Source organism: Danio aesculapii, chromosome 3 (assembly GCF_903798145.1).
Source record: "Danio aesculapii chromosome 3, fDanAes4.1, whole genome shotgun sequence".
NCBI lineage: Eukaryota > Metazoa > Chordata > Actinopteri > Cypriniformes > Danionidae > Danio > Danio aesculapii.
Genome location: NC_079437.1, coordinates 31,055,540 through 31,083,425, shown reverse-complemented (window position 1 = coordinate 31,083,425; position 27,886 = coordinate 31,055,540). Strand labels below are relative to the sequence as shown.

Sequence of the window (27,886 nt, the reverse complement as noted above, 5' to 3'; positions counted from 1 at the left end):
AACAAATGAATGACTGTCTATTGTAAAATGTTACAAATGTGGTCATAAAACATAGCAACATAAGATACTACACTAAAAAATGCGCGGTTGATTTTCATTTGGGAAGATTTGGTGTGTCGTCTTAACATCATGCTCTTCTGAGGGAACAAATACAGGTTTGGAAGGGTCATGACTGGGATACTGACTACACATTTCTGCTTAATATTCATGACGTTGAAGAGACCGTCAGTCTAAATTAGGCTACGCTGGCTAAAATCAAACTAGCTCTGTTAAATAGCCTCTTACCCTCTTAAGTCACAATTGACTATATAGATAATACTGGAAAGTGATAAATACCACAAACTGATGAACCCATGAGGTAATATGGCTATTTCTTGCGAAGACAGTTTCCCGAAATTCAGAAATGGGAGGAGAGCGGCACGAGCAGCGTCCAATCGCGTGTGACATCCTGCTGAATAAAAAAAGGCGTGATGAAGAGAGGAAAAAAACCGTCCGTTGAAAAGAGCTAGGTGGGGGGAAAACACGTCGAGCTCTGTCGGGTGATCAGTGTGTGCTGGTACATTTCATTCAGCTCAGCCTGCAGAAGTTCACCTTGTATACCAGCGGACAAAACGAATGAGATTTCAGCCCACTCGTGCACAGTGAGCGGACCGGAACCGGCAGCAGATCTCTCTCATCCCCTTTCTCTTGAGCAAGCTGATAAGAAGACCCAGATGGTGAGTTTGTCCGCTTTGATTCAGCAGCAGTGAACCCAGCGACCCCCTCTTCGTCTATTGTGGTGAGGAGGTGCAGTACGCTAGCTAGGGCGCTATCCAGAGCTAAGTGTGGGGAAACTAAACATTGCAGGGATCCATCAAATCACTCGCTTTGATTCTTGAAGATGTGCATTTATATGGGAGCGTTAGATTTGATATATTTAAGATGAAGACTAACGTTAATCATCAGACAATGTGTGGCAGGGACTTCAGGGTCTGTCAAGTGTCTTCCTGAAGAAGCGTGTTGTTGTTTCCAGATGAATTTAACGTTAGACCGAGGAGGCATGATGCTTTTTAGGTTTTGGCACCTGGTTTTCGTCGACCCAGTTTAGTTCAGAGAAAGGCGGACTGGTTGTAGTGCACTGATGCAGTTGTAAAGTTCACACGGGATTTATTTGATTTTTGTAACCATAAATTCATCGTGCATCCTCTGTATTACCGCGTCGTTTTATGATGCTTGGTTTACCGTTATATAAAATGACATGCCTCAGCCTCTCTGCATCCTTTCTCTTGTCAGTCCACATTTCTTTATCCATTTGTCAGACGCGTTTATTTAAAGTGACACACGGTGTCTGACATTTGAACGCTTTTAAATTAAACGTTGACGTTCGTTTCTCACTATAGATTGACCATAAACTGTAGACTGTTTTCATTGAAGAGCAGCCTTTCGTTTCCTTTGAATCACGGAAGAGAGCGAGCAGGACTAAGCACAGGTTTTATGTGGAAATTTATGTAAATGTTTGATGTACAACAGTGAATCTCAGCCTAATGTTGTCATGGCAACATGTTTGTTTAACTCGTGCCCAGCATCTACTGGATGAAAATGTACACACTGGATGATAATGGGAACAGATTTACACTGGATTAGATTGTAGAATCAGTTTTGATGACCTTCGGTTTAAAAACAAAACAATGTAAGTTCTCATAGGCTCAATAAAATTGATTTAAAGTAAATGGCTCTTTCTTCTGTGATGGTAGATCTGTAACGTTAAGTATCATAAAGTTTTGCATGTTCCTGAATTGAAGCAGTGTTCTCTGAGTGAACTTTAGTAACAGACTTTCTAGTCTCCCAACACACTGGGAGAAAACACAAAATGTTCATTCGTGTGAGAACTTTACCACTGTGTTACCACTAAAACTTGATTCACTTCCACTCTGCATTCTTTCATCTTCTAGAGCAGGGGTTCCCAAACTTTTCAGCCCATGACCCCTAAAATAACAATGCCAGCGACTCACAACCCCCAAATTCCTCAGATACAAACATTGCACACACAATAATAGGCCTATATAAACACGAGCATATTGATAACAAAAAAGTGCAAATCTAACAATGTCATTTTTATAGTAATTTATTAATTTAATATTAAGCTCAACTAAGACACCGGTGGACACAATGTTTTCAGCACAAGTCTCTTCTTTAGACTTTTTAAGTTTTGGAGGTTTAATTTTGGAGACCACCAATCAGAGATCATTCTCAATGTTCAGTTGTGGCCTTTATTAATTTAATTGCCATAAAGGTGTCAAAGTTTAACCTGGTGCTATAAAAATCACTACTTCAGCTGATGCTATTGCTGTGTTGTTAATCTAACATAAACGCACTGATCCTATGAAAAAAAAATTATAATTTAAAGGCTGAAGGCTTTTTATTTCCATGTTGATGTTGTTTACTGTTAAAAACTACTATTTATCTTCTTTGAGTTATGGTTACAATATGGTAATTCTAATAGTTTAATGATATTTATCTGACTTTTTGAAATCACCAAGCGACCCCCTGTCATTGTTCCACTACCCCCACCTTGGGAACCACTGTTCTAGAGTAGCAAATAGTGAAATGCCCCAATAATTTGGACAAGTGTCTGCTTAAGTGTCGCTTGGTGATTTTTCAATTTTATTTTATTATTATTTTTATTTATTTATTTTTTTTTTTTTACAAAACCATAAGCATTTAATATTTCATCTTTATGGTGTGATTTATGGAAAAAGCACTGAAAGTTTATCACTGAAAACGTTGTCCAAATAATGTTATATTAAAGTAGGGCTGGGCGATTTGGCCTAAAATCGAAATCTCAATTAATTGAACATTTTAACTCTATTACGATTGATGAACGATTGTTTTATTTATGTTATAGTTTACTGATATGTTTTGTATAAAAATATGCTCACATGTAATGTACTCAAAGTATGCAACTGCTCGAAGGCTCTGCTGGACCATACCCGTACATTCGAGGCAGAAGTATAAAGTAACCTTAACAGAGTGGGGTCATGTGACTCCACATGCGGTAGGGAAGGTAAAAGGGAAAAAAGTTATTAACTGAAATTCTGAAACTACATTCCTGTAGTTTAAGCATTCATCTTTTCTTTTTTTGGACTGTTTGTTGCTGTCATTAGTGATAGTGGTAATTTGTTGTGGTGGTTGATTACCATCTGGCAGTGTATTGTCTGATCAGTCATATGTACATTCTCAAATTGGCTCCACTGGGCATTCAGCACCGCAAGGAAACGCCTGTTTAGCAAATGATGTGCTTGCTTGAGTGATTGTAAACGGTACACATAAATGTATCCTCTTTCATAGAGCAATTTATTCCAGAAGCAAGTCTTATTTTTTTAATGATGTCTCCTTTCATTAAAGGTGTCAATCTCTATTGTGCACAGAAGTAAAGCGCAGATGGTGGAGCCTATCAGGTGTTTTATATGAAGCTAATCTTTGGAGATTGTGTACACAGATCATTGGTGTGGAGATGACAGCCTGCGGCGTCAACTGTCCAGTTGTCAGAAATGGACAGGGAGGCATGTTGTTCCAGGTGTTCCAACTGAATGTTGTAACTTGTAGGATGTTAAAAGTTTTTTGTGACATGTCCCAGGCATAAAGAATCACCACTATAGATGTTCAGAATACCAGATCCAGTGCTCCGCACATACAAGGACACCCTCACAAATCTATCTTTTAAATTAATATTTTTAATAGGAAGCTATACAATATTATATGTGTGCATAAACATTAGATTAGTCACTACTGAAGCCAAATCTGGAGCTTATCTAACAAAATAACTTGCGATAATAGTCCAAAAACTAGTACACCCAAATTTATGTTAGAAAATTTTAAAATACAAATTAAATAAAGAGGAAAAATCAAGAGAAACAAAAAATTTAAACATTTTGTTGAAATTTTGACGGTTGTAATTTTTTTATTTATTTATTTTTTGCAATATTTAGCTTGAATTTAATTGTATTACCTTTTAATTTCTGAATATGTTTGGTGACAATAAAATATAATTTTAATAACTATATCCGTTTAATAAATTTGATTTGTTTAAATGCACCAAAATACATTGCCCATATTAACTGAGAAATGGAGAAAAATATTTATTTTCAAAACAGGGTGAACTCTGTTTTGCTGAGCAATGTAAAAATTGAGCATCTAGGGATAGTTTACCTTCAAATGCAGTTATGCAGTAATCGAATTGTACAGTGCATTTCCAGATTCATCAGTGACAATCTGACAGTCACACACCGAGGTTCTAGTCCGTGGTCTACTCTTAGTCTCTTGACTATTCTTAGAAATCCATACTAATGAAATTATGCCAACAAGGACTCTGGGACAGCCTCTGCAGTATGATAATGGAACCCTTTTTTTCCTTGTAAAAACTGTCTCCTTATATGGAGAAAGAGAAGAAATTAGGCTTTCTCCATAGGCCTAAATAGAACTTTCCACTCAGTCATGGGTTGTCGTGCTTCATTCAGTTCAGTGGTTATCTGTGGAGTGCCAGGGGTGCATCTTTGCTTGATGTATTGGTCTCAGCTCATGCATACATTTATTGAATAATTAGTTTTTTCACAATAGTTTGGTGGGAAGTATCATGTACTGTATGTGAGCTTGGCTTCTTGACTCCTTGAATCTATTAAAGGGATAGTTTACCCAAAAATGAAGGTTTACTTGGTATTCAATCACCATCAAGTGGTTTCAAACCTTTGAGTTTCTTTGTTTAAAAGAAATCTGAAAACCTGCAACCATTGACTTCCACAGTAGCTGTTTTTCTTAATACGGAAGTCAATGGTTACAGGGTTTCAGCTCTCTTCAAAATATCTTTTGTTTTTGAACAAGTAAATGTTTACAATTGTAATGTTTTTTGGTGAACAGTCCCTTTAAATTAAACAAACTTTAGACATTTGCAGGAATGCAGCATTGAACTCTTTTAGTCTTTGTTGAGGGTTTCTTTTTTTTTTTTTTTTTGCACTCAAATGTCTTTCCTGTGTTGAAACGAGTGTGTGAACTGTTCTGTGAAAGTGCAAAAGAGAAGAGGTTTACCATCTCTAACGTGTTTGTCAAATTCCAATGAAAAGAGCAATGTCTCTTGGCAATTTTGTCGAATGGATTTCATACACTCCCTGTTTGTGATAAGATCATGTTATGTAGATGCTGACGGCTGTGTTTTGTGCAGTACCACGAAGTGCCTAGATCAAGTTTCCAACTCCGTCTGAACATGTTTGAAAGGCTTCAAAAAAGGGATGTGTCCTGACAGTACTGTTCTGAGTAAAGATCCACTAGTGCATTCTGCTAATTTTGATGCACAGACACAAAACACTTTGAGAAGCGCAACCAACATAAACTGAGCCTAAAGAAAAGATGGGAGATCCCAGCAAGCATTTTTACGTTTTAAAAGATGTCTAATAGACGGCTAAACATAGTCGTCTTGACTAAAACAAGGCTAAATTTGGACTGTGAGTGAAAATCTCTAAGACTAGGCCAAAACTAGACAAGTCATCAAATAAATGAAAAGAAATGAATGACTACATGTATAAAGTCTGTCTATTTGATGACTAGTCTAGTTTTCGGCTAATCTTAGATGTCTATTAGATTTTCACTGACAGCTCAAGTTTAGTCTTGCTTTAGCCAAGCTGTCTACGTTTAGATGTCTATTAAACACAAAATTGTTTGCTGGGATGTTACTTTGAAAACATTAATATTAGCAGTTACATTCTAATGGCGCCTTATCTTTAATGGGTGTAATTTTACACCATGCACTCTTGGTCAAAGGTGTTCTCTAGAGTCAAATGAAACATTAGACCGTGTTGCTCTTCAACCCTGCCTACACGCCTTCTCTTTAAAAGCCACTGTACAGGCATCTTTTTTTTTTTTTTAACTCCGCATTTCTCTTCAGCTTCAACACATTTACAGTTTCACATCCGTTCGGGGAGTCCAGTGTCAGCTTCTGTCTGTGGCTCTGCATTGGCGAAGAATTTTACATTCTTTAGTGTAAGAATTCTTTAGAGTGTTTAACCGTGCACTTTTTTTTGCATGTTCATGCAACTAAGACCATGTTTATGCTCTCAAGAAGAATTCATTTGGCTATTGCTCATGAAAATGAACACTATAATGGTTAGGCAAGCAGTTAATGCCCAGGAAATGACTTTAACGATAATATAAAACAAAACTTGTGGTAAACATTTGCATATGTCAAACTTGTGTTAAGCTTCATTTAAAGCATATAAACCGGTCATACAGCTATAATCAGTGTTGGGGAAAGTTACTTTTGAAAGTAGTGCATTACAGTAAGTTACTGCCCCAAAAAAGCAAGTAGTTGCGTTACTTAGTTGATTTTTATGGAAAGTAATGCATTATATTACTTTTGAGTTACTTTTGCGTTACTTTTCCTTACCTGGCTGAGGTTTGATCTCTTTCAGAAAAGTTTTTCACATTTAAGTCTTTAAGTAAGTCTCCGGCCTGCCATTGTTTCTGTCTGTAGTGATGACGGCGATTTGCGAATGAATCGTTTGTTTTTAACAGGATCTTCTAAGTGAACAGGTCGAACCATTTCATTAAATTGAACGGAGTTGTTCTGAAACAGTTTGCACCTTCAGTACTAGCATACCGGATACTCTCTCTGACTCGAAATAAACCAATATCCTGAGTTATTCAGGTACTAGAATAGTACACTGACTCATCTGCTGTGGAAAAAGACCTGATGATGATAAGTGCGAGCTGACTCTCTGTTCCCTCGTAGCACGCTCCCTCATTGAGTGTGTGATTTTTAACAAAATATATTGCCGAATTAAAATTACATTAGGTTGAAGCCAATTAAGCAAGGTAAAAAGTAACTCTCTAATCACTTATTTTTAATGTATTACTTTACTCATTACTTTGGTAAAAGTAATATTATTACATAACATGCATTACTTACAACACGTTACCCCCAACACTGGCTATAATACATGAGTAATTGGCTACTAGAGGCTTTGAGGGCTTTCTTTTACAGTAGATTGAAGTGTATTGCAGTGAACAAATGCACAAAATGGCTGAATCTTTCAAAAAATGGGGAAGGCTAACCCTAATGTGTCGTTTGGTAAATTAATATACACGTTATGTTGCCCGAAGGCTCATTTTGTTTTTCTAGTTACAGGGTAATCAATCATAACTTGACTTGTGCAGAAAATAGGCCCTCCAGCATCTTTTGAACACTTTGCATTTCATTCATGAAGCCCAGCCAGACTCCCTCAGGGTTGCTGCATGAACGTCCTCTCTGTGTTGCCAGGAATTTCGACAATAGAGTTTTGTCTTCTAAATCTGACTCATTGATCTTGTTTGTTAGGAGTTATTAGCTTGGCCGAATGTGGCCAAAATGATGCCGGTCAAACTCCTGCGTAGCCCTGTTTCTGCCTTGTTTAATATGGGTTAGGTAATTCATTCATATGTCACCCTAAACAGATTTCCGCCTATTATTTCCTGCCATCTAAAATGCATGTCACTGCATGCTAATGAGGCATACCCAAAATGTTCTGTGAGCCTTTTGTGGTTACGTGACGGATATAGTGTGTCCTGGGTGCCCCAGATGACATCTGAAAAATACAAGATCACAAGATGCATTCAAGCATTTGATGTGATCTGATCACTAGGTATAAGCAGGGTGTGTGTAAGTTGACGGTGGCCACAAGATGCTTGTTTCCTCCTCAGTCCACTGAACTCCTGCTTATTCCCAAGGCTGTCTGGACCCATGGGGAGCAGCTGATGGGATTTTTGTCCAGCTAATGAGATTAAAAGAGTGTCTGCCGTCTAATACTATATACAGCGGAAGAGTAATGGAGAGTGGATTTTGTCTGTAGCTGTGAGAGAGAGTAAAATACTGACCTTTGGTAATGGCAGGGCATCACAAATTATGCTGTTTTGACAGAGTCTGAGGGAGCAAGGGTTCGGATATGATCACACACTGACCCGGGTCACATCATGGCCCCAGTCCATCTGGAAAGTGGGCTGACATGTTAAAATTTGGTAGGTATTTGACATGTTCTGTCATGTTCATGCACACAGGCTACACTTTTACAGCAGTCAGAACATTTGCATCTGAAGGGATAGATTTTCTATATTTCTGCTTTGTCAGTGATCAGAGGTGAAGTCGCAGTATAGAAAACTGGTAAAAATGATCTCATCACTAGTTTCATTGCTATTATTCACTGAGTTACATTGTGCACTACCTGACAAAAGTCTTGTCGCCTGCCCAAGTTTTAGGAGCAACAAATAATAACTTCTAGTTGATTTGGTATCAAAAGTGTCTGATATAAAAGGCAAAGGCCTCTAGATTACGCTTATTTTACCAAAATAAAATATGATCATGCCTTGATTTTTATTTAATTTTTTAAATTATTTAATTAGAACAGTAAGGTCTGACTTTGCTTGGACAAAAGTTTTGTCACTTAATAGAAATAATGTACAGTATTGAATATAAAGTCATTGTGCAGTGGAAGAATCAATATTGTGTATGACTCCCATGAGTTTGGACGACTGCATCCATACATCTCTGCAGTGACTCACTAATGACTAACTTATTAATAAAGTCACCTGAAATGGCTAAGAAAGCATTCCTGCAGGACTCCCAAAGTTCATCAGTATTCTTTGGATGTATCTTCAATGTCACCTCCCTCTTAACTCAGACATTCTCAATAATGTTTATGTCTGGTGACTGGGCTGGCCAATCATGGAATACCTTGACGACCTTTCCTTTCAGGAACTTTGATGTGGAGGTTGACGTATGAGAAGGAGCGCTGTCCTGCTGAAGAATTTGCTCTCTTCTGTGGTTTGTAATGTAATGGGCAGCACAAGTGTTTGTACATCAGGCTGTTGATGTTTCCATCCACTCTGCAGATCTCTCGCATGCCCCCATACTGAATGTAACCCCAAACCATGATTTTCCTTCACCAAACTTGACTGATTTCTGTCAGAATCTTAGGTCCATGTGGCTTCCAGTAGGTCTTATTCAGTATTTATGATGATTGGGATGCAGTTCAACAGATGATTCATCTGAAAAATCTACCATCTGCCACTTTTCCAAATGATCAACTAGAAGTCAAGTTATTATTTGTTGCTCTTACAACTGGGATCGATGACAAGACTTTTGTCAGGTAGTGTATATTGGATCTGCGGTAGTATTTTGAAATTGATATGAATGAATAGTTTAAATGAGTCAGTGAATCAGCCATGTAGATTTGCAGATGAGAACTTGTTTTAAAGTATGAGTTGAAAACATTGTAATTTTAGTTTGTGTAAAGTTTCCCTAAATGAGACTGTGAAAGTGAACATTACCATAATAATCTTTATAAAGACATAAACGCATGAAACACATGATGTTTATTTGTATTGTGCAACGTATACTTGTAAGGTCTTTATGCATATATATTGTGAAAAGAGGAAAAACAATAAATCGCTGTGTGAATGCTGTAATGTTTAAATAATTTTTCGTTAAAGGCAGCATCTCGTTTTTCAGAGGACGCGTTCTCTGTTCTTGGGGTCTCCCGAGTTCGTTTTTCCAAATTAACTTCGCATGAATTGTCTCCACAAGAACACAAGTCTGTTTTAGCGTTCTTTGAATTGAGAGAAATATATATATATATATATATATATATATATATATATATATATATATATATATATATATATATATATATATATATATAGCCATATTTAATTAATTTTTTTGCAGTGCAAATTTTTTTTTTTTTTTTTTATGATTTGAAATTTTTTTTTTTTTTTTTTTTATTACAATTTACCTAATTTTGGTCTAAAACTACACATGTTTGTTTGAATAATAAAGACACAAGATGAACTCCAGCATACATGGGTTCAACTCTCAAGCAAAACATTTCAGCTCTCAAGCAAATATTCTGGATGTGCAAAAACTGACAGCAGAACAGAGACCGAAATGAATGAGTGAGCAACAAAAATTGTGCTAACTGCATAGTTCATTTTTCGCAATGCAAAGCATTTTACATAATCATTGACATCATTTCAATTCAACTTTTTATATGCAATCTTTTATTTTTTAATTACTATGCACATAATTTATTCCTAAAATTAAATATTTTAGATTGAATAATGCAGAAATAAAACTAACTCCATATTCTGTCAGCTCTGTTAAAGTAAAATTATTATAACTGAAACCAAATACATAAAAACTAAATTAAAAAGTGTTCACAAAATAATCAAATCTAAACTAACAAAAGCAGTAAATAAATGAACTTAAACTCAACTGAAATGTCGAGCAAATAAAAAAAAAAATAGGATATAAAATAAAAACTAATTGAAAAATACTAAACTTTAATAACCTTGCTGACCTGGCACAAATATTGCAGTGCTTTTAGTTTGTTCTCATTGATCTGTGTGAGGATCGTGACCAACTTTTTTTGTCTTTTAGAAATCCAAAGGAGAAACTATTTTTTTTTCTTTCTTTCTTCTTCTCTGTTTTAGTACCTTTTGTTGCCATAAAAATACCCTTATGAGTGATGCCTTTTAGAGTCTGAACAGGGCCTGTATAACATTGAAAGCACAGTGTCATTGTTAGATTTCAAACTATAATCATCACTTTATATCTAATGGCCTGATTTCATTTCATTTCCTGTAAATGACATTTACCCACAAGGTAGTGTTTTTGAAACGAGGTTGAACTTTGTTGTGTTTTCTCTTCTTCTTTTTTTTTTTTTTTTCTCCCCCAGAGTGTCATTGTGAAACCCAGAGAAGCTGATAATGTTTAATGTAAAGTGGAGATCTTGGGGCATCTTATGGCTGCATATGCTGTATACAGCATCAAGGTTGTGAGTCAGTGTGCAGGGCAGCTGAGTTCTGAGGGTCTCCAGGGAGGGTGAATTAGACCCCATCATTGTAAAATGCATCAGAGCATAGCACAGGAAGATGTGTCATCACCCCTTCCTGCCACAGTGCAGACGGTTGAGCAGCCGTGCTATCTGCATGTGTGTGGTGAAAGAGACTGTTTTTTTTTTTTCTCCATCTTATGTACAAATAAGGCAAAAGAGGACAGATGGCACTAGCTGAGAAGATAGTGGCCCGCTCCATTGCTTCGTGCGCATGCATTGACAAGCTCGCACATCTCTAATCCCGTTTTTGCCACCATTTCAACTGTGACTGACCAAAGCATCTTTGTTTTGGGTTTACTAGTCGGTGGCAATTTATTGCACTTTTGATAACCAAAACCAGAATCTATACATAATCTTTTTTTCTTTTTAAAATTATTATTATTATTATTATTATTATTATTTTTAATGTGTAATCTCCTTGATGCTAATATTTTTGACTCCATTTAAAGTAGTTTTGATTATTTCTTTTTGATCATTTTAGCATTTGTAAATGTCTGTTGCAAAGGCTCTCAAACAAACCTGTTTCACAAACACTTTGAAACAGGAAGTGGGTTGAGTGTTGTCTTGCACTCAGGGTGTGTTGTGACTTTATCAGATAAACTTCAGTCATGCTGGCTTCTCAATTTACTGCATGGCATTGGCTAATACACCGTAAATGCCTCTTCCTCCTTTGACCAAAGGGTCACCACATTATACAAATTGAACAATGATATACTTCAGAAGTCTGTGCAGACACTGATTGTCTCAGTGTAAGTGCAAAACACAAACATTTTTCTCATTTAAAGATTTTGTTTGACATCTCTTTCTTTCAGTTGTATATTATGTTATTCATGTTTTAGTTGAAGAGGAGTACTTAAAATCTAAAGCACTTTATAATTATAATGAAATGAAAACATTATTTTAAATATGCTAATTCAAATAAATATAAGAACAAATATATGATGCACACTTTTTAAAATGCATTAATGTGAAAACACACAGAATAGACCTGTTTTTACTTGTGTTGATTATACAAGTAAAATACTGTTACATAAAATGGAACATTGCAGCAGTTAAGATATGATCCTGATGATGTGTCGAGTCCTATCACTTTATACAGCAGACTGCTTTCATGATACGTGAAAACTATCCGCTTTCAATTAGTTTAACTCTGCAAATTTTACTGTTAGTCTTCAGTGTTACTTGTGGACATCTGACCATGATGAATTGAATGGAAGAATTTAGCCTGAGAAGAGTTGTTGTGACCCCCGATCACTGTGAGATATCAGGCATGAATTGGTTGTCTGAGACAAATTTAGGAAATCCTAAAAGAATCCAGTAATCCTACACTGTAAAACATAAATTGTTGAGAAAACATAAAAAAACAAGGCATCTTGATGCAGTAAGAACTTTGGGTTGACTCAAAAACTGTTTTTTTTTTTTTTTTTTTTTAAATGTTGATTATTGTATTGTACTAACAAAGATATTCTTGTCACATCAACTGAAGCAACAGTTACTGCAATTGAGTCAATTTATTTTTTTCTGTTTAGTGGATGATTTTTTTCAAATTTGCAAAATGAGTAATTAGTACTAGTTAGCATATCATCCTGTTTTTAATCATTTTACTTAAAAATGACAAACACAAACTTACTACTTCATTCATTAATTTATTTTCCTTCGGCTTAGTCCCTTTATTCATCTAGGGTCACCACAGCGGAATGAACTGCCAACTTATTCAGCATATGTTTTACACAGCAGATGCCCTTCCAACTGCAACCCAGCACTGGGAAACACCCATTCACATTCAGACATCTGTACCGCATGTCTTTGAACTGTGGGAGAAACCGGAACACCCGGAGGAAACCCACCTGAACACAGGGATGCCAACTGACCCAGCTGGGTCTCGAACCAGCAACCTTCTTGCTGTGAGGCAACTGTGCTACCAACTGCGCCATTTTACAAGCAACAGATAAACAAACTTAGCTTTTGATCGTCACATCATGCTTACGCGAATTATTTAAATATCAATGTTCCTGTTCAACACAAAAATGTTTGTCCAGAAAACTCAGTTAAACATGTAGACATAACATTTTAGCGGATATTGTTGACATAACATATTTTTATGTAGATCAATAGTTATTCACAATTCTTAGTATATATGACAGAAAAAGTACAGTGTGCTGAACAAATGGTGATTTTGATGTTTTACAGTGTAGGCTAAAATCTGTGATCTTTAATCGTTGGTCTGACATTTTCACAGACAACCGCTTAATGGCTGTTGCAAATTATTTATTTATTTATTTACTTTTGATTATAGAAATTTTCAAAAATGTACAAATCACACATTTTAGAATATTATTGTACATTTTGACAAAAAGAGAGAGAGATTGTGACAATTATTGACTCCAGATATATTTATATATCTGCGATCAAATTTTCGATGAGATTAAGTTCTGGCAGTCAGAAGATTTCAGACACTTTCATGCAATGGGACCAGCTATGACTAGCATCAAACGAAGAACCAATAGGAGTGCTGAATATGATGATGCAATCAGCACGACATCTTCAAACCACCGCTTTTATTATCAAGGCAAAGTGTGAGCAAAATTGCAAACTATTAGGTTTGTCGTGAGGTATCATTTCAAAACACAGGACAGTGAAAGTGTCACAGATTGATGATGTTAATTTCCGGGTGAATTCTCTTGCATGTTCGTGTTTGTCACATCTTGATTGTCTTTCAGTCTGACATCGACAACTTGCAGTGTGACATAAGAATCAAGTTCGTGCTGTCTAACATGCTGGAATTATTTGGGATTATTAAAAATTGTACAGTGTCATCCGGGTTTAAGCCAAGTGTGCCACACGCCTGCTTTTGAGTGATGCTCTTGGTCGTAAGATCGCCCCCTGGGGGCTGGCTGCAGTACAAGTCATAAAGCCCGCCTCCTCCGTGTTAATGAATGAGACCTGAGCCCAAATAAAATATTGATTACACTTGCAATAAAATGTCCCATAAGATGGTTTTACTCAATTAAGGCACTGGTTGTCATGCTGATAGAGCTGCAGACCTTTATTTTTGTAAAGAGTATGTTTTTAGCCAGGAATTTAATGCTATTAAAAATGGGGAGTTTCATCATGATTGACAGTTTCTCAAAGCAGATCGTCGGATCATGTGGTTTTTACCATGATAAAATGAGTTGTTCAGCAGTAAACTATACTTTCTGACCAACAGGATCTAATGGATCACTGTTTATTCGGTAAAGTGAGGGTTTTATCGGGCTTTATTATTAGTTTGCTGATACACGCCTAGCCATGAGGGGGAAAATGCAGGTGATCGTTATCTAGAAGTCCTTCTTTTTATGCGTCTAAAATAATAATTAGGAGGTCAAAACTAATGTCCAGATCGATCTGATCTGAATCGATTTGAACTTTATTTAAAGAATGTCTCTGACATTTTGAGTTTTGGCAAGTTGTTGAGTTAATCTACTGAATTTGCTGTTATAAAAATATTAATGTTCTAGAAGCAGAATCTTGTATAACAAATAGAGCTGTAAATGCTATAATTTATTTCAAAACACCTACTAAACATTAAAATGAAGGTAAATTCTTATTTGCCAGATATTAAGGCATAAACCAAATGAAAACGGCAAAAAATGATAAACCATATACAAGCAATGTTGCAGCAGCTGATATAGCAGCAGATGATGTATCATATAGACATCAGTTGATATTAATACTGCTAAGTTTATTGCACAAATTGACAAGGATTATTTGATACTGCAGGGATGGGATGTGTAAATATCCTGTTGATATTTATAAATCTTGCTGTAATTATCTTTCAAGCACACGATTTTTGCCGCATGGCAAATAGTTGTCCATGGTGTGTATATTTGGGTCCTGTTGACTGCTTATCAAAAATAAAAAACCTTTTTAAAAATGTACGTGTTGTTCATATGTTGTTGTTGTCCAGATTTTTAAAATGTTATTTCTACCCCTATGAAAATAACAAATACCAACGGCCTGTTATAAGAGAAATATTTTTTTGTGCTCATAGCAGAGTCTAACTTAGGCTAGAGTGTATGAAAGATCATTTAAGTTTGCAGTTCAACATATATTGTTTTTATTAAATTATTAAAACCGCTTGCATCACACAGTTTTTAAATCGTATATTATTACATGTTTTTAAATAGAAGTGCTTATATTTATTTAATGAGCCTTTGTTATAGTGCAGATATGGGCGGTTAAATGAGAAGTTCAGGGGGCGTGATTGATTTGGCGTACAAGCGTTTGGTTGGTAGCTTGATTCTACGGCTCCGCCTCTGGCTCCATCTGGTAGCCCTTCTGCCCATCCCCAGGCTCCAGTTTCAGCAGTGTTTTGCAACAGTTTGTGCCCGTCACGAGGCATTTTGCCTTCAAAGCGTTCAATAGGAAAAGGTGCTGTCGCGTCGTCCATATTTAAAAAAAAAAAATTGTTTTACAGTCATTAGTTTAAGCCAAAGGAAAGTGAGTGATTTCCAAGTCAAAAAACGTGGAGCCTCAGAGCCACACCCATTAACATTAACATCATCAAAACAACCAATGGCAGTTCAAACATGTTAACTAGCTGAATTGTAGTAATCACAATACTGTAAAACCATGATATTTTTATCCAAGGTTATCATACCAACAGATTCTTTTACCGACCCATTGTTCTTTTATTTTGCTTCCTTGAAGTATATTGGTCTTGCACCTTCACAAACAGTCAGTTTCTTTTGTGTTAAAAATCCAGTGGAAAAATCTTAAGCATATGAATAATAAAAATAATATGAAAGGAATTACGAGTTTGTCAGCGCCTCATACTAATATTCATTCTACTTACTCTGTATGAAAGCAAATATTATGTTGAGGCTGTAATCTCATTTCAGGGCTTTGATGGTGTGTGTGTGAAGTCCTCGATAATGGCTGTAATTTGCGAAAAGTGGTGTTATTGAATGTCTGATGTGATATAATGGTCATCACTGATACTTCCACTGCCTTTTCGAGCTGAGCAAATTAACTTTCCTTTTTTCTAAATGCACAACAACAGAGGCCATTCATATGAGCTATTCTACCAGCAGATTCTTGTGTGTACGTGTGAGATTCCAGCTTTAGATTTACACGCAAAAGACAAGTTTAGATGCTGTAGTGGAGGTGGAGAGCTGTTCTTGGCTTTCTGTCAGACCTGAGCAGTTACATAAAAACCTGTCACTTTAGGATTTTCTATCCTTCATTAATGTGTTTTTGCTTCACCACATCGCTTTTTACATGTTACAGACTGTCAGGCTCTGTCTAAACTAATCTGGATATGTTTTAAAGGGTGTCTTCGCTATACATGAAACGTCTGCATCCCTAAACTTTGCATAGTAAAAGTATTCTCACGTTCAGCTGTCTGCAACTAAACATTCAGTTTCGGTCAAACAAATACAATCTGAACTGTGCAAACTGACACTATTCTTTAAGAACACAGTCAATCTGAAAAGCAGCCAAAACATCATCTACCTTCTTGCCTTTGATTGGGACACTATAGGTTTGGTTTTCAAAATAGTTTCTACACTACGACAGATAAACTTTCAAATGTGTTTAATTTGGGGCATTTTGAAAGCTTTTTGCTAATATGAAAGTGCCATTTCAAGGTGAACTAAAGCAGAGATATAGATGTGCTTTTAAACTGTAATGTTTTGGGTAGGACCGTACTTATTTGTGTGACTTTTTGTCACCTCTGTGTGATGTGTCCTGAACCTGGAACATCATTCATTCATTCATTTTCCTTCGACTTAGTCCTTTTATCATCAGGGGTCGCCACAGTGGAATAAACCGCCAACCGCGGATGCCCTTCCAGCTGCAACCCAGCACTGGGAAACTCCCATACACTCTCACATGCACTCACATACACTACGGCCAATTTAGTTTATTTAATTCACCTATACCGCATGTCTTTTGGACTGTGGGGGAAACCGGAGCACCCAGAGGAAACCCACATGAACACTGGGAGAACATCCAAACCCCACATCAGGGGTGCCCAAACCTTTTTGTCCTATAAAGGGCCAAAAAGCAAACTTGATTGAGTGCTGTGGGCCAAATACTGTATATACCAAACTGTATATATTAAATTTGCCATGGTGAATTTACTAATTTATTCAGTAATACTTAAAAATAACTAGAAAATGTTTCTTTTTAAATCATATTAGCTAATGCAGTCATTTGTAACATTTAATAATGAACTTGTAAATTAAAAATAGTAAGTAAATACATAATCGCATTTATAGCACTGCTATAAATGCTTCTGCCTTTATGCTCCTGCCTTAACCTTGTTTGTCTCAAAGATATCTTACATTTTTAAAAGTCTGATTCATTTTTAACATTTAATTGAATCATTTACATTTCAGTTTGTAGCTTAGCAATAAACAAAGAAACAAAAGGTTACATTAAATTTGAAATGACTATCTCTGTCAAAGGCATTTGTCCCAACCACCTCCTCATCATTCTCCCTCTCTTTTCAGATGGGATAGCAGGCCAAAAATCAAAGGTTACCATGGGCCAACTTTGGCCTGCGGGCCCTACTTTGGGCATCTCTGCTTTACAGACATGCCAACTGACTCAATCAGGGCTCAAACCAGCGACCTTTTTACGGTGAGGCGACAGTGCTAACCACTGTGCCACCATGTCGCCAGCCTGGAACAAAAAAAAGTAAATAAAATGGGTTAAGGATCAAATCTAAAATATAAAATTTGAAACCAAATTCAGCAAGTATGTTACATAATTTAGAGTAGGGCTGAGCGGTATTGAAGAAAAATGTGAAATTCGATGGCATGTAAATTATGCAATATTTGACCATTTTTTAAAAAAATGTTACATTCAACATGTTTTGCATTATTTCAGGGAAAAGAAAGCATTACTACACATTCTGAAAGTAAACAGCCATGTTTTACAATTGCATGACATCATAAATGAACAGTTTGAACAAACAAAAGTAAATGCCACCTCTGCTTTGCTCTACTAGTAGTAATCAACCTGAAAACAAAAACACTCCCGTTACTTGTTTCTTCAGTTGACTGGTAGGCATGGGACGATAACCGGTTTCAAGGTTTATCGTGGTTTGTAGAAGTCAAGGTTTTAAACTACCAGAATGTTCTGTTATACCGTTCCTATGGTGTATGTGTGTGTATATATAAAATAAAAAAAAAAATAATAAAAAAATAAAAAATAAATATATATATATATATATATATATATATATATATATATATATATATATATATATATATATATATATATATATATATATATATATATATATATATATATATATATATATATATATATATATATATATATATATATATATATATATATATATATATATATATATATAAAAGTATGACTAATTTTGTTTGGGGTTTTTTTAGGGCAACAGTATTTTCAGCAGAAAAGGACCCTCCTCATCAAAAGCTGCTGTTTCAAAATATTTTAAATGTTTCTCAAAATAAAATATATTGTGTTCAATGGGGAAAAGCTTGCCTTTATTTATTTATTTATTTATTTATTTATTTATTAAATTTTTTTTTTTTTTTTTAAACAGTGATATTTTTATCCAAGGTTATCATACCGTCAGAATCTTGTACTGGCCCATGCCTATTGACTTGTCATATTTCAGCATCCATGCTAAAATAGTTCCAGATTTTTGGACAAGAAAACCAGCTTACCCTTTCTGCTTGGTTTCATACATGTTTTCTGCCTGATGTGCAGGAAAAACTCTGTTAGATAAATGTATAATTAAAATGTATTAAGATATACATAATTAAAAGATCATCAAGATTATCACAAAGCTTTGCGTTTTTTTTTTTTTTGCACAATTGTGATATTTTGAAAGAACAGGCAAATTTTTATAGACCATTTTCACAGCAGCTGGAATAATTACACTTATTGTATTATTTTTTTTTTTAAATATATATTCAAAATGGCATGATTCAAAAATTAGGCTGTGAAGAAATCGAAATCTACAGGTAACAATAAAACACACCAAATAAACATGGTCATGCAGTACTGACATTTGTAACATTTATAATTTAAGTACAAATGATGCAAACCCATTTGCATGGTTTGAGGTGTATATGAGCCAATCTCCGTGCTATGTTATGTTGTTTTTTTTTCCGTCAGTTAGTCAGAAATGTGGTAGACCTATATTTCTTGCTTAACATTTTTCTTGGTGAAAACCGTTACTTCCAGGATGTAGAATCTGTTGTTCAGAAGTACAGTATCCACAGCTTTTCGATTTATCTGTGAAGCTGTGTCTATTTGCAGTCCACATGAAAGGATCATTCCTCCTATAACTGCATTTGCAGGTTTAAAACCGAGATGGCGACAGAGAAGCTAAATTTTACGGACTGCAGCTTTAAGTGGTGGCCTGTTAAAGTTTGGCAGCTGTTTCGATTTTTAAGCACCACAGAGTATTTGGTGCAGAGTTGACCGTGGGACATGGGCTGGTGTTATGTAATGTCATATTATAGCTTTAGAGTTGGTTAGAAATGTGCACCAGGCTTTGTCTTCGCTGATCCCTCTTTATACGTTTGTGCTTGTGGCTGCACAGACAAAAGGTGCTTGTGAAAGCATACAGCAGATGGAGGGATACAGGAGAGACTGGAGGAAGTGCTCGGAGGGGAGCATTTTTGAAGTTATGTCTGGTTATGGGTGCATGATTGTGGTGTATGGATGGATGATTAAGGATTTATATGCTGTGGTATTCATGAGGCAGTGCCTGAAATAGTGTTGCCATGGGTAACCTGTCATAGGACCACTGACTCCATTTTTCTCTCTCTCTTTTTTTTGTTTGTTTCCAGGACAACAGGAATACGTCGGATGACAAGCCTGTTCAACGATCTAAGGTATGTTGCTTTTTATTGAGTCTTTTCTCTACCTGTATGACAATTAAACTATGGAGCTAGATAGATCAGCTCGGTCTGCTTTCATACTGTGTGCAGTGAATCGGTCAGTTTTGCTGCTCCATAGGGTTTTGAACCATTTATTATTATTTAAAATGCTCAATTTAAAATGCTCAATTTAAAAAAATAATAATAATATTTGCTTCATTTGTTAAGTCACTCTTTGCCAATTTGGTCATTTTATGCTTTTTTTTTTTTTTTTTTTTTTTTGTGCAAATTGACTTTGTTCATTCACTTTTAACTGCTTTGGCTTTTTTTATAAGTGCATTTGTATGCTTATTTGCTATTGGTTTTTGATATTTTTGTGTATTTATTTACTTAATTATTTTGCATATTAGCTAACCAACAGTTGAAGTCAGAATTATTAGTCCCCCTGTCTATTTTTTTCCCCCAATTTCTGTTTAACAGAGAGATTTTTTTTTTTCAGCACATTTCTAAACATAATAGTTTTAGTAACTCATTTCTAATAACTGATTTATTTTATCTTTGTCATGATGGCAGTACATAATATTTTACTAGATATTTTTCAAGACACTTCTATACAGCTTAAAGTGACATTTAAAGGCTTAATTAGGTTAACTAGGCAGGTTAGGGTAATTGGGTAAGTTGTTGTATAATGATGGTTTATTCTGTAGACTATAGAGGAAAAAATAGCTTAAAGGGGCTAATAATTTTAACCTTAAAATGGTTATTAAAAAATTTAAAACTGCTTTTATTCTAGCTGAAATAAAACAAATAAGATTTTCTCCAGAAGAAGAAATATTATCAGAAAATTTCCTTACTCTGTTAAACATTGTTTGGGAAATATTTAAAAAAAGAAAAAAAATTCATAGGGGGGCTAATAATTCTGACTTCAACTGTATGCAAGAACAAATGTTTGTTTGCCTTTTTTAATGTTTTGAGAAATAGGCAAAAATGCACAAGTAAATTAAAGCAAATACATAAACTTAAAAAAAAAAAAAGCAAATAAATAGAAAAGGAAATAAATAAAAATGTAAGCAAAGAAAATTTGCAAATAAATATACAATCAGATAGCCAAAAAAGCATATAAATGATAGGTTTTTTAAAAGTTTTTTTTTTTTTTTATTTACCTGTCTGCTTGTGTATTTATTTGCTTATTTTTATGCTTGTGCTCATACTTATTTCCTTATGTATTTATTTGCTTTATTTAATTCGTTTTTAAGCTTATGTATTTGCTTTAATTATGCATGTTTTGCCTAAATCTACTTTTATTTGTGTGTGTGCCATTTATTTGTTTGTTTATGTACTTGTTAGTTAATTTATTTGCAAAGGTATACATTTGTGCACTTTATTATTCATTTTATTGTCTTCACATATTTTATTTATTTGCTCCATTTTGAAAACATTCATATATTTTCTTTATGTATTTATGTCTTCTCTCTTTTTTTATTTATTTATTATCATATTTGATTTGTTTGGTTATTTATGTGCTTATTCATTTTGCTTGTCTTAAGATTTTATTTTAATCCATTTGATCCGATTTGAGTAGACCATAACGGCCACATTGTTTCTTAACAGTCTTTCAGTTTCAAGACCCAAAAGGAGACCTGTGCATCATGTGAGAAGACTGTGTATCCGATGGAGAGATTGGTGGCCAACAATCTCATCTTTCACGCCACGTGCTTCTGCTGCAAGCACTGCAACACCAAACTTAGGTTAGACACTTCCTCACCGGCACACACTGAATAAACACCGCCAACAGAAACAGACATGAACGTGTCTCCTATACATCAATCCAAATATGTGTGCGTGTGCTGCTTTTCTATGCATGTTGCTTTGGAGTAGAAGCAGCATGTTTCATATTATTAATAAATAAAAATAAATACAGCATCATTACTTAAGTCATGTGATCAGTCTTATTAGTCACATTGAAACAATTTGTGCTGCTTAATATTTTTTGAGACCACAATTTTTTCCCAAGATACTTAGCTAAATAGAAATAACAGCAATTTAAAATGACTTTTTCCTCATTTAATGGATACTTTCTAAATCTAATTGTTATTTTGGTGGCTTGAGAAAGCCAACATACTGTTATACTACATAAAATAAGCTAAGAAAAGGACGGAAGAATAAGTTTAAGAACACATCCCCTCCTAGACCGTTCATACTACCACCACCAAGCTAATTCCAAACCTCCAAACTAAACTGAATTAAGTTGCTATATCCTTTCCAACTGATCCGACTTGCAGTTTTCTGAAAACTGGCCCAGAAAATTTGAAAAAGTCCCATTGACTTAACATTGGACCAAACTTTGTGACCTCATAACTTTGTGCCAGACTGTCATACAAACTTACTGTTGGGCTCGTTTAACTTCGACTGCCAATCACTGATCACCTTTCAACATACTAGCCATACCATAGCATCCACTTACAGCCCCCTTGCAACTGTCCCATAGACTTCCATTATAAAAAAACTGGCATTGACTTTACATTGGACATACTTACAACATCCCAATTCACACTAACAATAAACTAATGCATACTAGAAACATGCTAACATATATATAGTTTTAACCGTTTCAAACTTCTTAAAACTACTTCAATGATTTAAACTTTTAAACTACTTCAAATTTTTAGACGAGGCTTTTTCAAGCCACCATAAAGTTTGTCTACGAACTTTTCTAGTTTCTGAATAATGTTCTGTTTTGTCATGTGCAGTCTGGGCTCTTACGCAGCTCTGCAGGGCGAGTTTTACTGCAAACCACACTTCCAGCAGCTCTTCAAGAGCAAAGGCAACTACGACGAGGGCTTCGGGCGCAAGCAGCACAAGGAGCTCTGGGCTTCCAAGGATGCAGAGAGCATCGGCAAGACGGCATAATCCGCAATGATTTCCAAAGCTCATCTTTCACCTCCACTGGCCAATCATGATTCTTCACACACATTCACACTTACACAAGCAGTTGAGCCAGATATACCACACTCTGATAGGGTTGATCAACTTCCCTCTTTTGTTTTGTTTTCCCGCTCCCTGCTCAATTTTAATTTCTGTTTTATTTTGCCTTGTTACATTTCTTACATTCAATGTTTTTTTTTCGTCTAGTGTTGTGGAGTTAACAGTTAGTTGATTGTGACCAAAATCATTGTGTCCCATATTGGTGGGATGATTCGCTTATTAGGATCCTGTTTGGCAGTGCTAGTAGTACCAGATGGTTTCAATTATACACTCAGGTAACTATTCTGGGGTGTCGCATCAATCTATCTTTTATGTACATAGTCAATTTTTAAGTGTTTTGTTTTTATGATTGTCTTGTTTGTTTGTCCTTCATTTTATTTGCAGCAATCTGTACTGTACTTTTTTTTTTTAAATATTATTATTATTATGTAGTTTTCTTTGTTGGCGCAGGGTCTTTTATCTGTGAATCTACAGGGTACACTGTACTTTTAAAGAGCTCGCCTGAGTTTACATACCCGACTTCACTTTATTTTTCTTAATTTATCTTAAAAAGATCTAACAAGATCTACAAACCAATCAAATGATGAGATTCCTATTTTTAAGCATTTATATCTTTTATAAAATATAATTCTAAATGCCATATTTGCTCAAGTAACACAGTTTAATTCCTTAATAACCACTTTGAGTTAATTTTATTATAAATTTAAGATTAACTTGCTCACTGCAATAAATAGTTTTGCTCCGTATTTTAGTCCTGTTTTATAAACCGAATAATGTGTGTGATCTGTCATCTTGCTTTTTTCAAGTAAATGTATATTGATTTAAGCAAGTGTAGATATTTGTGCAGGAAAACAAGATTAAAATACGTTGTAAGAAACTTTTTGCAGTGTTAAAACGGTCTCGTGTCACATTTTGTAGCGCCCTCTAGTGTTTTGGACGACATTCCTTTTCTTTATTTCTACCTAATATTGGTTATTCTTTAAATGCCATCTAGTAATCTATCTATGCTCATATCAATCAAATATGCCTCATGTCTTATTTTAGTCATATTTTATATTATCTAGCAGACTGCACATCCTATTGTTTTTTTTCTTCTTCTCATATTATTGAATGCTCAGTGATTACTTGCAAAGGCATTTGTACACAAGTACCACTAAGCAGAGTGAATGTACTGTGACGCACTGTACTTATGTCTTGCTGCATGGGACCAAGCTTGTACGACAAATTGAGATATTCACAGGGAACTAAGTCTCAGAGGAAATGACATTTTCTGATGCTTTGCGCCATTGCCTTTCCCCCTTCCACCACTTCCTGTCATCGCATAGTTTATGGCAATTTCCTGTGGGCTTCTCTGTGACAGGGTTTTGTGGGACTTTGAGTGCACGTTTTAAAAAGCGTGGCTCAAAAAGCATTGCTCAGGAATATGGATGGGTCACACTGATCCAAAGTGCTCGTTGTTCAAATCTGTTGTTCACTAAACCGTTTTCACACTTGAAATTGTCTGGGTTCGAGCAGGAAGTACATCAAAACCAACACTTCCATCCCAGGTTTTAAATGCACACGTCAGCTTAAAAACTGACTTTGCTTGTTGTGAATTGTCACTGTGGCCATAAGCTGTGACCTCTAGTTCATGCGTTTGTGTACAAAACATCATCTTGCCATCACGAATGAATGAAATGCCTCTCTGTTTTAATACTGTTGCTTTCGGTTTTAAATGTATAACATGGTAAAGCTGTTCTGAAGTGTCTGTAATTGTTAAATGGCATAAGGAACTGGTCTGTTTATGTTTGGGTCGTTTTAGTGGCTTTTTTTTGTGTTTTGCAGTGGTCTCGTCTGCCTTTTTAGTGCAATGGCCTTTTTGTTTATACGTTTGAGGCGATTCTTCATTTCGACTCGCTAAGCCATTGAAAATCATCCAAATAATTGAACAACTTGAATGCCACAGAAGTCCCCGTGTATGTATATAAGATTACTGTGAAGTTGCGAGGAATTGATGAAAGCTCTTGGCATGATGCTATTTTCATATTAAGCCTTATTTTAGTTCTTTTTTTTTTAGTTTTGACTTCTTTTTCCCCAAATCATCAGCTTTTAAAAATGTCATAATCTGCTTTCTCACCCTCTTAAACATTAGCACCTGTAAAAGATTTGGTCATTTCTATCAAAAAATGCTTTTCTTTTTGCAACAAACTTTCCACAGACACAAAAATCACTGTTTATGTCAATTGTAGGTTGTGTTTGCACGCAGTACGCCAAGGTACAAATGACACAATATTCTGCAAAACTCTCACAGTCTTTTGTAAACATCATAACAAACCAGAAAAAGGTACGCTCTTATTTGCTCTTCTCTGATGGATTTGTTGTTCTTGAAATGTGCGGGTGTGTCTTTGTAAGTGTATGGATATTTAAGGTTGCAAAAGATTATTTTTTAAAAGCTGTCGACTCCGTCTGCATGCATTGAGTGAGAGGAGATCAATGTACAGTTGTGTGTTATTCTGCATCTAAAACTTGATCAGCAGAACAAGGTGGCCTTAAAGCAGAAAAAGGTCTTGGCTCTCATTTCTTTTGTCCCTCATCAGGTTTATTTTCGTCTCAGTACTTTTATCAGCCCTTCAGATCAACTCCTACAAGAATTTGTAATAAAACGCCAATTCTCTTACGTTCACTCCCCAAGTTTTTACATTTTGTTTTTTCTCCTTGGTTAAAATTCTCATTTTTGTACATGCTTTTGGAGAAAATTTAAATAAATGACATTGCTGGTGTTGATCAACAAATGGTTTGGATGTTTTCTTTTACAGGCGTGTGTGTGTCCATGTGTCTGACCTGCAGTCTTTATTGCAAAAGATAATAAAAATAATGATTGACGTACAGTGCATCCGGAAAGTATTCCTAACGCTTCACTTTTTTCAAATTTTTTTTATTTATGTTACAGCCTTATTCCAAAATGCATTAAAATCATTTATTTCCTCAATGTATATACCCCATAATGACAATGTGGAAAAAAAAAAGATTTTTTTTAAATTGTTCCAAATTTATTACAAATAAAAAAAGCTGAAAAATCACATGTACATAAGTATTCACAGCCTTTGTTCAATACTTTGTTGATGCACCTTTTGGCAGCATTAGGTAAAAAGTAACTCTCTAATCACTTATTTTTAATGTATTACTTTACTCATTACTTTGGTAAAAGTAATATTATTACATAACTGCATTACTTACAACACTTACCCCCAACACTGGCTATATACATGAGTAATTGGCTACTAGAGGCTTTGAGTGGCTTTCTTTTACAGTAGATTGAAGTGTATTGCAGTGAACAAATGCACAAAATGGCTGAATCTTTCAAAAAATGGGGAGGCTAACCCTAATGTGTCGTTTGGTAAATTAATATACACGTTATGTTGCCCGAAGCTCATTTTGTTTTTCTAGTTACAGGGTAATCAATCATAACTTGACTTGTGCAGAAATAGGCCCCCAGCATCTTTTGAACACTTTGCATTTCATTCATGAAGCCCAGCCAGACTCCCTCAGGGTTGCTGCATGAACGTCCTCTCTGTGTTGCCAGGAATTTCGACAATAGAGTTTTGTCTTCTAAATCTGACTCATTGATCTTGTTTGTTAGGAGTTATTAGCTTGGCCGAATGTGGCCAAAATGATGCCGGTCAAACTCCTGCGTAGCCCTGTTTCTGCCTTGTTTAATATGGGTTAGGTAATTCATTCATATGTCACCCTAACAGATTTCCACCTATTATTTCCTGCCATCTAAAATGCATGTCCGCATGCTAATGAGGCATACCCAAAAGTTCTGTGAGCCTTTTGTGGTTACGTGACGGATATAGTGTGTCCTGGGTGCCCCAGATGACATCTGAAAAATACAAGATCACAAGATGCATTCAAGCATTTGATGTGATCTGATCACTAGGTATAAGCAGGGTGTGTGTAAGTTGACGGTGGCCACAAGATGCTTGTTTCCTCCTCAGTCCACTGAACTCCTGCTTATTCCCAAGGCTGTCTGGACCCATGGGGAGCAGCTGATGGGATTTTTGTCCAGCTAATGAGATTAAAAGAGTGTCTGCCGTCTAATACTATATACAGCGGAAGAGTAATGGAGAGTGGATTTTGTCTGTAGCTGTGAGAGAGAGTAAATACTGACCTTTGGTATGGCAGGGCATCACAAATTATGCTGTTTTGACAGAGTCTGAGGGAGCAAGGGTTCGGATATGATCACACACTGACCCGGGTCACATCATGGCCCCAGTCCATCTGGAAAGTGGGCTGACATGTTAAAATTTTAGGTATTTGACATGTTCTGTCATGTTCATGCACACAGGCTACACTTTTACAGCAGTCAGAACATTTGCATCTGAAGGGATAGATTTTCTATATTTCTGCTTTGTCAGTGATCAGAGGTGAAGTCGCAGTATAGAAAACTGGTAAAAATGATCTCATCACTAGTTTCATTGCTATTATTCACTGAGTTACATTGTACACACCTGACAAAAGTCTGTCGCCTGCCCAAGTTTTAGGAGCAAACAAATAATAACTTCTAGTTGATTTGGTATCAAAAGTGTCTGATATAAAAGGCAAAGGCCTCTAGATTACGCTTATTTTACCAAAATAAAATCATGATCATGCCTTGATTTTTATTTAATTTTTTAAATTATTTAATTAGAACAGTAAGGCTCTGACTTTGCTTGGACAAAAGTTTTGTCACTTAATAGAAATAATGTACAGTATTGAATATAAAGTCATTGTGCAGTGGAAGAATCAATATTGTGTATGACTCCCATGAGTTTTGGACGACTGCATCCATACATCTCTGCAGTGACTCACTAATGACTAACTATTAATAAAGTCACCTGAAATGGCTAAGAAAGCATTCCTGCAGGACTCCAAAGTTCATCAGTATTCTTTGGATGTATCTTCAATGTCACCTCCCTCTTAACTCAGACATTCTCAATAATGTTATGTCTGGTGACTGGGCTGGCCAATCATGGAATACCTTGACGACCTTTCCTTTCAGGAACTTTGATGTGGAGGTTGACGTAGAGAAGGAGCGCTATCCTGCTGAAGAATTTGCTCTCTTCTGTGGTTTGTAATGTAATGGGCAGCACAAGTGTTTGTACATCATGCTGTTGATGTTTGCCATCC

The 27,886-nt window shown here is 35.6% G+C and overlaps 1 protein-coding gene across 1 annotated transcript; it reads left to right on the top strand.

The window, feature by feature from the left end:
• The first annotated feature begins 490 nt into the window (after positions 1–490).
• Positions 491–25,509, top strand: LOC130221261 (LIM domain-containing protein 2-like). The gene is made up of 4 exons (XM_056453665.1): positions 491–716; positions 19,724–19,768; positions 21,365–21,501; positions 22,504–25,509. Exons 1-4 carry the CDS (start codon positions 714–716, stop codon positions 22,661–22,663), a joined length of 345 nt encoding a protein of 114 aa, XP_056309640.1. The 5' UTR covers positions 491–713; the 3' UTR covers positions 22,664–25,509.
• Positions 25,510–27,886: the final 2,377 nt, after the last annotated feature.

What these genes read in the sequence shown, in the direction of transcription:
- LOC130221261 (XM_056453665.1), top strand. An exon ending in AGCCTGTTCAACGATCTAAG is followed by an intron (nt 19,769 to 21,364) that starts GTATGTTGCTTT and finishes GTTTCTTAACAG; the next exon opens with TCTTTCAGTTTCAAGACCCA. An exon ending in CACTGCAACACCAAACTTAG is followed by an intron (nt 21,502 to 22,503) that starts GTTAGACACTTC and finishes TGTCATGTGCAG; the next exon opens with TCTGGGCTCTTACGCAGCTC.